This window comes from Argentina silus (genome assembly GCF_951799395.1).
Source record: "Argentina silus genome assembly, chromosome: 2".
Lineage (NCBI taxonomy): Eukaryota > Metazoa > Chordata > Actinopteri > Argentiniformes > Argentinidae > Argentina > Argentina silus.
Window position 1 is genome coordinate 27,936,529 of NC_139656.1, and position 12,500 is coordinate 27,949,028.

Genomic DNA, 12,500 nt, shown 5'->3' on the forward strand with positions numbered 1-12,500 from the left:
GAAGGAACATCAGTAACATAGGCTCTAATGAGACAGCCATACTACTGGACATAGCATTTATAATCAGTACAGCCTTCCATGCAGACGATGAGGATACAAAATATAGCTGTACTGTATCTCTCTGGGGTCCGTGTATAGTGTACTGCTGCATCAAAGGCAAAATTGCAGGAGTGTGGTTAGTGGCTATGTTTATTACGAAGAGTAGTTAAAAGCCACTGTGTTCAATAAATACCCCTGGGTGGTTTTACAGGGCTTGATATGATATTGAGTGTTGCAGTAAGTGTGTACTAATACAAAAGTGTACTACTGTCCTGTATAGTGTAATGTGGTAATGCTTCATTTCACACAAAATAACTCTCAGTAGATAAGACCTTTGCAAGAGATTTGCAAACCTATGTTCAGTGAAATGATGAGGAGGCACACATGCTTACAGTATACCTGTGTAGTTAAGCTGTAATTACTCTGGTCATGAACTACATGTATGACTCACATCCAAGACTACATGTATGACTCACATCCAAGACTGGAGAATGTCTCTAAAAGTAGTTTCTCTTCCCTACAGGGATGACGTGCCAGGCCAGAAGCTCGTATGTGACCAGTGAGATGAAGTGGGGCTACCGCTTCACCCCGGTGCTGACGTTGGAGGACGGCTTCTACGAGGTGGACTACAACAGCTTCCACGACATCTACGAGACCAACACGCCCTCGTGCAGTGCCAGAGAGCTGGCGGTGATGACGGCCCACGCCCGCCTGCCCCTCACTTGGTCCTGCACTAGCAAGCTGAGCCAGCAGGGCTTTGTGGAGACGGAGGTCGAAGGCCGGGAGAAGAAGTGCACCCTGGGTACCCAGGAGGAGGGCAACGAGGAGCAGACTGAGAGGAACGGTGACGTCGCCAACCTGGAGAACGAGTCAAAGGTGTAGAGAGCTGCTGTAGAACCCAGGGCCAGGAGCCGTGAGAGGCTTAAGGTGGCGCTTCTCCTCGTGGCCAGCTAACTGGTCCCAGGTCAGAGGTCAGGGCAGATAAAGGGGAACCCTGAGTACAAGTGTGGTGGTCCAAGGAGCCCTGCAACAAGGACAGCCTTTGCCCACAACGGTCATTTGTGACCCAAAGATACAGTACCTGGAGATGTCATTGGCAGGCCTGGAAGGCTTAGCGGGCAATTGCATGTTTTAAAAACATTGTTTATTTCCTCTTATAAATTCATATTATTTTCTGTTTTTTAATTCAAACATGAAAACCTACATATAAATATATATTCTAGGGCATTTGCATTTGTATTTTTTGTATATATTTCAATATTTGTTTTGTTGCAGATGATGTGTGAATATTTGACCGGAACATGTTTGATACAGATTTATTTAGACCAGGTGTGTAAATATTCTATGCCTTATGTACGAATCTTTCTTTACATAAAGGGTTTTCAGTAATATATAAGCATGTACAAAAATTCCCTGTAGTTAATTTATTATATATCATGTATATAAGCGAACAACGACGGTAGTGATACTGTAGGTGAGACAAAATAACTCTTAACAATACTGGATGCAAACCCTGCTTAGATTAGACCAATTATTAGACCATTCTCCCCCACTTGGTGGAGGTGTGTCCATCCTGGCTGTGCATGTCTGCTAAACAAAACACCTGGAACGCCCATAACCCTCATAGCCTGGACCCAGATCTGTAGGGGCTTCAGCCAACTTTTCATGTCATTTAGAAATTGCATGACGCTGACAATTGGTGGTTAAAGCCCATCCAGATCTTGGACCAGGCTATACAGTAACCCTGCCTGGAGGGCCATCAGCCTAACTTCACACTCTCCTGGTGACTTGCGCCCTTGGTGTCCATAGGCGTTGAGCAGTGCCCTTTAAGTTGGGAACGGAGGCTCAAGGGGAGATTGAGCTGAAGTGAGTAAAAGTGATGAATGTGTGAATGTGTGTCTCCCCCTCCTATATTACTGTCCGTTGTCATCATTTGTGTACATTCTTCTAAAGTGGAAAAATAACCCAGAAAATACTTTTCCTTTCATGCTGTCGCAACGGTCCCGATGATGCAGCTGTCCCGATGTGAATATCATTGTACTTTCTAGATAAAATTGAAGCCATAAAAGTTTAGGGACAGATGACATGATGACATGTTGGGAAAATAGGGCTATCGTATGACATCATCACATGAGAGAGGAGGAATAGTATGACAGTGGAAGTGCGTGTTCACTCGTTTTAGTTATCATTTGACCACATTTGGCCACATCAAGCTTCTCACCAGAAGTCACCTATCAAAGAATGGCCCTGTTCCAAATGTAAAACATCTAAATATAATTTTCTGATGCCTGGCAGCTTAAAGTGGGCGTATAATGGTGTCCATAACCAGTCAGGCCAAACCTGAGTGTCTGTGTGTTTGTGTGTGCGTGCATGCGTGTGGTGTGCCTGCCTGCCTGCCTGCCTGCCTGCCTGCGTGCGTGCGTGCGTGCGTGCGTGCGTCCGTGCGTGCGTGCGTGCGTGGCAGCTGTGGATATGGAGGTTGCCATGGCGATGAGGTGGTCTACTTACTGTAAGCCACAGGCCAGAGTGAAGCTCACCCAGTGGAAAAGATGCCTGCAGCCACTTTAGCTGCTACAGTAGTACTATAGGCTTAATCTAAGCAATGATAGAGGATCTCTCTGAAAGTATACAGTGATTACGACAGTGAGAATACACATCTTTAAAAGACAAGGGTGTCTTTAGATTTAGCTTTTGGTTGAAGTTCTTGGTCCCTGAAGGGTTTTACGTGTCTCTGAGGTGAAGTCTACTGTAGTTCTCTTGAGAAAGGCCATGAGCTGAAACGTTGAGCACTGCCTCATGTTTTTCTGTTTTTGTTTTTGTTTATTTTATAATTAAATTTAAAATAATTTGAAAATCCTTAACTTGTTCTGGAGTTCCATAAAGTCTACGGTAGTGTCTGTCCCCTAGCGGACAGATGATTGCACACTAGGACCTTACAAAAAAGCCATGTGAGTGGACCTGCACCTAGTCCTGACCTGCACCTAGTCCTGACCTGCACCTAGTCCTGACCTGCACCTGCTCCTGACCTGCACCTGGTCCTGACCTGCACCTGGTCCTGACCTGTACCTAGTCCTGACCTGCACCTTAACCAACTGCACCTAGTCCTGACCTGCACCTTAACCAACTGCACCTAGTCCTGACCTGCACCTGGTCCTGACCTGCACCTAGTCCTGACCCACCTAGTCCTGACCTGCACCTAGTCCTGACCTGCACCTAGTCCTGACCTGCACCTAGTCCTGACCTGCACCTAGTCCTGACCTGCACCTAGTCCTGACCTGCACCTGACCTGCACCTGGTCCTGACCTGCACCTAGTCCTGACCTGCACCTAGTCCTGACCTGCACCTAGTCCTGACCTGCACCTAGTCCTGACCTGCACCTGGTCCTGACCTGCACCTAGTCCTGACCTGCACCTAGTCCTGACCTGCACCTTAACCCACTGCAACGGCTCTCATTTATCAAGTCCTTTTTGTTTTAGTCTGACTTGTGTTTGTGGCAAAATGTTTAAAGAGGCAATCTGGGATTGGTACATACATTTTTTTTTACTTTAAAATGATATATAGCGGATTCTTGAATACTATAACTTAGAAATGCCTCATGAGCTTAGTTCAAGTGTCTTACCCCACCAGAACCGCAAATATAAGTTTGTTTTACACCATTGTTAACAATGTAAACACTGTATAGCTTCAAAACACGGTTAAACTATCATTTTGATCCCATGGATGGTCAGTCCTGCATCCATCTCTCCGTCTATGTATTTGAGAGTGGTTATATTTCTCCAGCCTCATCCTTCAGCTATTTACCAAAACCGCTGGTAACCACTTTGTTGTTGTTTGAATCCCAGATTGCCTTTTTAATCTGAAATTATTTAATCTAAAACATGGCGTAATTTAACCTAACCATGTTATCATTTCACAATTTCTTGTACTTCTACTGTAAAGCCGTACAGTGGACAGACATCGCCAGAACGTTTTAGTTCTGCTTGTCTGTGATATCATACATTTGTGATATTGGTTTCTTAACCTGTATCAATGAAGAACGTTTACAAAACACTTTACTTTAAATTGCCTCTCTACCACCAGTATGGAGTTATTTAACGATTATACACGGTAGTGTACAGTAATTATTCAGCATGCGCAGTCACTGCAAACAAGTCTCCTGACATTTCTAATATGGCTCCATATGATTAAAGGTAGACTCCGCGATATGACGTAGCCACAAAATAGCGGGGCGACTTCTGGCAGAGATAGTTAGCCTAAAGCAGGTCAATTCATTCAGCAGCTTTTTTGTCACATGGCTATTCACTTGAAAGATATTCCTTTAGTAATGTCATAATGCTGACTATTCCTTTAAAGATAGAGATTAAGAAATTGTGAATTATGATCCATATATATGCATTATTTGTGCAATCACTCTGATGTTACCAAATGAATTGAGTTCATCTAGTAATAGTAGGTGTAGGTGGTATTGCAGCAACTTAATGTAAAGTGTGAACAATAGCTGTCCAATTCTGAACAAAGGTTGAACAAAACAGACATGTTTACTATCTTGACTGCTTTCATTTGATGTATTTATTCTGTTTTTATATATATATTGCCACAGAATGAATCATGCTTGTATTGATTTGTAATGTTACAGTGAATTTTGGGTCATAAATCATCTTCCACAATAGTTACATGCGTCAATACGTATCTCACTGTCTTTTATTGGTTAAAATAGTATTCTAACTTTTGTGATGATTTGATGATACTGAGAAATATATTCATACTCTGTATAGTCAGATATTTTGGAATGATTAATTGAAATGGACAGTTACATTTTGTCTATAAAGGGCACTTTCTGAACCAGGTGGCAGCCTACAGAACCAAGAAATGGTAGCAGGACTCAGTTTGGGGAGGATCCATTGTCTTTGCCGATGGTTGCCACTGCACATACTGATTATTCTGTTCATGCATTTGTGAGGTCTCTCATTGTTCCATTGTTGAATTATTTGACCTAAACTTGAGAAATGTGGGTGGTTAAATCCCTAATTCAACCAATGGTTATAGTACTGTACTTTGATTGAAAATGAATCAACACCTGGTCCCCCAAAATGGGAATTGAGTTGGCTACCTCTGTTCAGGGGATAATATAAGCTTGTTTGTGGAGGTTCTTTTTTTACCAACCTATTCAATCACACCTTGTAGAGGCCGGTGACCCTTGCAAGGAGATAGCCCCACTTATCACCTGTCCCAATAAAGGGATGCAACAGGTGCGCCATTTCATCCTTTCCACTCTTTGTTCCTTTCCACTCGTTGACTGTTCTGAAGCGTATGCTGTAGTCATATTCTTGTAGCTAGCTACAGCTTAACTAAACTGTTCTACTGAGAATCTTGTGACCATGGCCGCTCTCTTGCCCGCCAGTGGCCATGCACGCTCCTGTATGCCTTCCCTCCAGTGGGCCAAATCCCTCCAACACTCAACAGAGTGAGACCGAGCGGTTCGTCCCTGCTCCTGATAACCCAAATTAACCCGGTGTTATGATGAATTTTAGCTGGGGGCAAACTATTTAAGACTCTATTGTAATGCTAACCAGATGTGGAATATAGCCTAGGGCACCCCAACCTCCAGACTTACTGGCACCATGCCACATATGGTATGAGGGGGAGGCTTACAAAGAGTTATTTGTCTTCCTGTATAAATAGGAGCGAAACCCCCATTTCGTTGCTCTCTTGTGGGAAATATACATTGACCATGTATCTTCCATTGTGAGCCCAGATCGATCTGAGGGACTTATTGTCCCAGGCACAAGGCCAATTATTCCGACCTCACCCAGATGTGATGGATCTATGGGTTTGACCCGTGAAAGGTCCAACCTAGTCTCGGAAGATCTGCCTCGATCCACAATTCCTAAAATGGAGGCTATTTGAGGTGTGGTGTGAGAGCCGCGAGATTGTGCTGTTTCAGAGCCCTCTCTCTGCGATCCTTTCCTTGTTACAGGATTTTTTCGACAATAAAGAAGACCTATCTGGCTGCCATTACGTCATGTAGGCTTCGGTAGAACAAGTGTCCACAACTAGTGTCCACTTCGAACATCCTCAGACTGTTGATGAAAAGACGCTGTCTTATAAGTATCCTGCTAAGTTAGATACAGAATACATTACAAAAATATAAGTTGGAAGCGCAATATAAATTGTCTGCTGCTGTGGCAGATATATCAAATACCTGTCTTGTTACTCGCGCTAGCCATGGCGACACCAAGGCTACGTTACGTCCTAGCGTAGCGTTCGTTCCCAAAGTCATCTCCATGGTGTCCCGCAGTAACGCTGCAGTACTGCTCCCTTTTCATTCCCCCCCACCTTTTTCTGCTTTTTCTGCAAATCCCATTGGATTGTGAGGGCCATTGTTGAGGCTTATAACTCTAAGGGATTGCAGCCCCTTGTGGGGATCCAGGCACACTCTATCTGGGGGTTGGCGGCGTCCTGGGCCCTGTTCAAGAGTGTCTCTGTTTGCTGCTGCCGGCTGGGCTTCTCCTCATAACTTTCAAAAGTTTCACAGCCTAGTTGTGACTGAGCCCTCTGTGGTCATACCGTCCTTACTGCTGGTTTGAAGGCTGCATGATGTAGACGGGGTACATTCTTGGAGGTTTCCAGTTCGGACCAGGCAATCAGGGCGTTTTGCAGGGCTCCATAGTGAGGGGTCAAACCGAGTCGACCGAAAGAGAACTAAAGTGAAGAGTGGTTTGCTGGATGAAATGGCGCGCTTGCTGCGTCTCCTTATTAGGAGAGGTTATAGGCGGGGCTATCTATCTCCTTGCAAGTGTCACTGCCCTTTACCAGGCGTGATTGAATAGGGGTCTTCAGCGAGAGGTACACAAGAGTGCATAGACTCCATAGTGAGAGGTCTCCTTCATCTCTTTCAGAGAACTTGGGTTACATTTGTAACCTTTAGTCCTCAGCTCTCATGCTGTGCTAATGATGACAGCAGGGGAATAAACCGTCTCTCACAGTGATCTTGAAACCAGAGGTGAGACCACTCGATGAGACAGCAGCCACAGGACATGGAGGGGGATATTCTTTTAACTAGATTTCGCATTAGAGCTTTGCCGCTTATGAAAAAAAAAATGAAAAAAAGCACATGGTAGATTGTAATTAAGACTGGGCTTAGACTTCAGATAGTTTAGCAGCATAATTGCTTAACTTCAGAGTACTTTGCATTGAATTGCTTTATTATGCAAATGCACAACTAATGCGCTTGTGGGACCAGGCACTACATAATACAGCTTTGATTGACACCTCAACACGTTTGTTGTTGAGCCTACTAACTGAATATGAGACTCCCTGACATCTCTGTGTGTTTCAGCAAAAGCTTACTCTCAGCTTGTTTATATCAGTTTCAAGATTCATATGAGATGCAGTCAATTTGTTGTGTGCCTGCGTGCGAGTGTGTGTGTGTGTGTGTGTGTGTGTGTGTGTGTGTGTGTGTGTGTGTGTGTGTGTGTGTGTGTGTGTGTGTGTTTCCCAGACAAGCCAAATGAAACCAACGATTTCCAAGATAATGATACGGCCATAAACTCCTTGTGTCTCTGATCTAAATGCCTGACTCCAAGGCTGTGGCTCTGAAATGCCAGTTTCAAATTGACTGTAGACATTTTTCTCCCTGATAGCAGGGACCCTTTCAACAGCAACATCAGTATCTTCAGCATCACATCAGGGGGTGTCGAAATGCCTTGCCTCTGCACAATTTGATTTAATATAGATCAAGACTTGATTTTCATAAAAACAAGAATGGTGAAAAAGGCTTGACAGTTAAGCAATAAAGCAACGCACTTTGCCCCCAACAACAGCCGAGTCGAATGGCAGTTCATTGTTTGTGAGGTAGGCTGAGGAGAGAGGAAGGAGGGGGAGGAAGGGGAGGAAGGGGGGTGTACTTGCTCTGTAATCAAGGAAGTTTTCCATTGCTGAAGCCACCATAATATGACCACACACAGATGCGCACACACATACAACTTATATAATGCACACACGCACGCATGCACACACACACACGCACGCACGTACGCACGCACGCATACACGCACACACACACACACACACACACACACACACACACACACACACACACACACACACACACACAGACTAAGGTAAATCTGAATGAACTTTGCAGCTGAGTTTCAGAACCCTCAGATGATCAGGTGTTTTCATTCTAGATCAGCATTATGTTCCAACTCGTGTTTGATTATGAAACAATCAAAACATATGCGGACAAAACCTTACAGTATGTTTGTTATATTTATGTCCCATGGCTTTGTAATCATTGTTTGCTCCTTGAAATAAAACCGAAAGATGACAGTGATGATACAGTCGTTCCTCCATCCATTCCATGAACCCTGCCCTCCCTTTCTTCTCTGTCACCTCCATGTTAGAGGAGTGATGCTGCCTCCCAAAATGACTTGAACAAACCCCCTACACTCACTGCTGTAGACTGCCCACCAAACCTTTCACAATGATAGATTATGTTGCTGCTTTGTGACTTTGGCACTGTTGTTTTCTCCTAATGGCACATGGTACCATTCATCTCATTTGTGAAACTGCAATACCTTTGAGTTCAAGAAATACACCACAGACGATGTTATGGAAAGCACCCATTTCTCATCCCCCCCCCCCCCATCCCATTTCCATTCTGTGTGATAGTGCACAGGCAATGGATTGAAAGCATGCTTTATATGAAAGCACAATAATTGTACAGAAACGTGAAATGACTATAGTGCCAAATTTTGAAATAAATTGATACAGTATGTTTGAAAGAAATGTGTTCTTGTGTGTTTGATTTTCTCCCTTTAAGTAATGTAATACTGTCTGTGGAGGCAGGAGGAAGGCTTCGTTACGGTTTACTTCCTCAGGTTATGGGTAAAGCTGTTGTGAGGGACTGAGTATATCGAATCAAATCAAATCCAATTTTATTTTATTTGTCACGTACATCGCACACAGCCGCAATTGACATAATGAAATCTGTGATCTGTGATCTTGCTCCTCGCTCAACAACAGTCGACAACAATCGCAATACAATTTAATATAGCAGTAAAGAAAAAAAAGTCACAATCGTAGTGCATAAGGGTGTAGTGTAAGTATAGGAGTCCAGAAGCCATCAGACGTATAAGAGGAACATGAATATGAATGTGATTTAGCAAACCAACATGGACAGCTACTTCTTAAATAGCATATCTGTCTTTAATGATGTGCTGTGCAGTACTCCCTCTTTGCTCTCTCCACATTGGTGTTAGGGTGCCCTCTAGTGTGGCAAAAGTGTTTTGCAATCAAAGTTGTGAAGCCTGGGCTACCCATGCCGAGCAGCGTCCGCTGTAACTTCCGATGTCTTCTGTTTTACTTGGACTTCAGTGCCATTTGACCCAGCAAAATGAGCCAGATTTATATAAACCCCTGACAGACTACATTAATTAGTGACATAGAAATTAAAATAATGATGGATACCCTTTTATGGTAATAAGGGACCAGGTTGGGTAGAGGGTTGACGTGGATGTTTTGCAATGCTGTGTCAAAGGTTAACCAAATTGATTGATTGATTTTGGGCTTTTTATAATGTTGCATTCTTTCCTAATGCACAGTATAAGATGAGTTGGTCATGATAGGAACTGCAACAGTTATATTGAACCTTTTACAGGTTACTTTAACATACTTAGGTTGGCTTTCTGGGTATTTGTCCTATTACATTTGAAATATGTTGCCTTTGTGTCACACAATTATTTATTCAACATTTACCATGACCTCCAAATAGTCCACAGTGTAGCCTGTACTGTTAGTTAGTGAATGACCGGTTTGTACATACAGTAGGCATTCACTTCAGCTGCTAGTGTTCATTGACTGACCCTGACAAAGCTAGCAATGTATTCTGACCAATCGTATAATGACATACAGTCAACTTTGTGTTTGGACAGGAACCACATTTAATTTTTTTAGAAGAAAAATAAGAAAATCAAATGAATCACGGATATAAGTGACTAACCTTACCAAAATGTGAGTATCTTTTGGTCTCACCTCTGTACATTTCTCATCATTATTCAGGATTCACTCATGATGTTCCATATGGTAGCATTTTAACTATGTGTTGAGAAACATATTTTCTGCTAAAAAAAATGCCACCAAAAATGTCAATCACCATCTCTCTCACCATGGCAACACATGAACCAAAACACTCCTCTTAAAGGGATTGTTGACCCAAACTACAAAATCTAATATTTGGTTCCTTACCCACAAAGGAGTCTATGGACAAGGAAAGACTTCAATTCACATTTGGTTCTGTTTATCAGTGCACTGTCCGTAAATTGATAGCACTTGTAAGTAAAAAAAACAATGGAAATCAATGTTCTGTACCCTAAATAAACATGCTTGAAATTACATTCCCAAATTCTTTGAAAAGGTTCAAGGACTTGGTCTTTGGTTAAAAATGCTATCAGTTAGCGGCTTGTGACAGTGACCAGATAACCAGAGCCAAACTGTGGATTGAAGTCTGTCCTTAGACATCGGAAAGAACCAAATATGTGATTTGGTGAACCATCCCTTTAAGAGTTCATATAGTCACAGGTTTGATGCAGTTATTGTATGCTGTTGAGGACCGAAGACTAACATTTAGACTGCTTTCAGTTAATTTGGCAAAATACTTAGGACTTCCTCAAATTGAGGGACGACAAGATACTCAATGTGCTTTTATTGCTTAATGGTAAAATAGATAAATGTAAAATACCCAAGAATTAAAACTTTTGCCTCGTAGTCATCATTTGATCTAAAAGTACAGGAGAATAGTGCTGAAACAGAACGTAAGGCTACCTGTCCAAAGGAGCATGTGACCGTAGCGTGACTATGAGAGAACATTCTATTATATATTTCTAATGTGTTTCCGCTGCGCAAATAAAGGTTAAATAAAATATATCTAATGTAGTTGATACCCAGATATTATGAGAGGAAAAAAAACAAACACAAAGAAGAAAACAGACTCAGTACAAGTTAATGAACTTTTTTATATCATACATAAGACCGCTTGAATATAATACAAAGGGCTTGTCCATTTTTAATCTTTTTGTAACATTATCATATACACAGCAAGTATTGACTAGATCTTACAATCTGTGGACACAGGTACTTCTCCTTTTCCCATGCTGTTTAATCTTTACAGTGCACGTCAGACGTCCTGTAACCAAACTGTTGTCAATCACTCAAAACCAGACTGGGGGACAGAAAGGCAGGGGTGGCAGGGACAGGACAAAAAAAAAAAAAAAAAAAAAAAGCATTTGTTTGAATGAAACAGGGAGCGGAGCAGAAATCATACTGAACACTCGGGATTAAACGTTGGATGTTTTGTTGACAGTGCACTGGTTATAATGTGTCGACGATCAAGGCTTCCACACACATGTATCAGTAGCCTGACTTCAAATGGACCCACGGTTGAAGCTTATGCCAATTGACGCAACTAAAAAATAGTTCCTGTAATATGTGTACATAATTGCTTATGTATTTGTTATATATTAAAACACTGCTGTCATTCAGGTTCGTAGACATACACCCACACACTATACCCTGTCTATAATATTTAAGGTATGAATATCTACTCTCTCCTGTTAAAATTTAAACCCTACAAGTTTTGCATTTGTACTGGCATTGTCAACTACTTTGGCCTGGAAGCACTGTTACCCATTGACTAATATCACAGAAGAACTTCCACTGCAAGGTCTCCACATTGACTTAAATGTACTCAAAATACCATTAGGAAAAAAGTAGTGAGTTCTAAACTTCCTTTATTAAAAAAATATAAATATATACATAAATTCTATTTCAACTATTAAAATGGGGTTGAAAAGTAAACACCTGAAGCCTGTGTTTTTCATGGACACCTTTCCTCTAGCTGTTGCCACCCCTTTCCTTGTCTGCAACTGGCCCAAAATGTAGGCCCAGTCTTCCCGAATCCACAGGCATCACACGACGAGACCGGAGCACAGAGCTCCAGCAGGCAGGGCTCACTTCTCACACCATTCCCTACTAGATTCCTTTTGGATTCAACGCCCATGGTTGGGAGCGTCAGTCAAACATGTGGATTTGAGCTCGTAAAGAGCAGTATATCTCTCTCTGAAACCGTCAATCTAAAATGTGAATGAGTGCAGTGCCTCTGCTAGCTAGGTCAAATAGGGTTGCTTCAAAATTGAAGGGGGAGGGGAGGGGAGGAGGGGAGGGGGGGGGGATGGGGGAGAACACCTTTTTTTTTTTTTAGCCACTGCCGTGAAGACTGCCGAAAGTAGTTTTTAAGGCAGCGTTACCCAGATAGATAGGCACGTTTGAAGCAGCCTCAGAATCCCAGGTCACAAATTGAAGGATTAATGCACTGTTGTTCACATTTGATCCTCTCCTAACTTCTGACTTGTGAACACAAGGGCTTGCCTTGACTCACAGCCTCCACACTGATACTCTGGAAC

At 42.6% G+C, this 12,500-nt stretch overlaps 1 protein-coding gene across 1 annotated transcript in view; it reads left to right on the forward strand.

Moving 5' to 3' along the window:
* Positions 1–921, forward strand: part of kcnj6 (potassium inwardly rectifying channel subfamily J member 6) — a gene marked incomplete at its 3' end in the record, with an annotated part of 11,916 nt that extends 10,995 nt beyond the window's left edge. Inside the window, exon 2 of the mRNA XM_083690703.1 lies at positions 563–921. Coding sequence (XP_083546829.1) covers positions 563–921 — 359 coding nt within the window. The remainder of the gene's footprint in view (positions 1–562) is intronic.
* Positions 922–12,500: the final 11,579 nt, after the last annotated feature.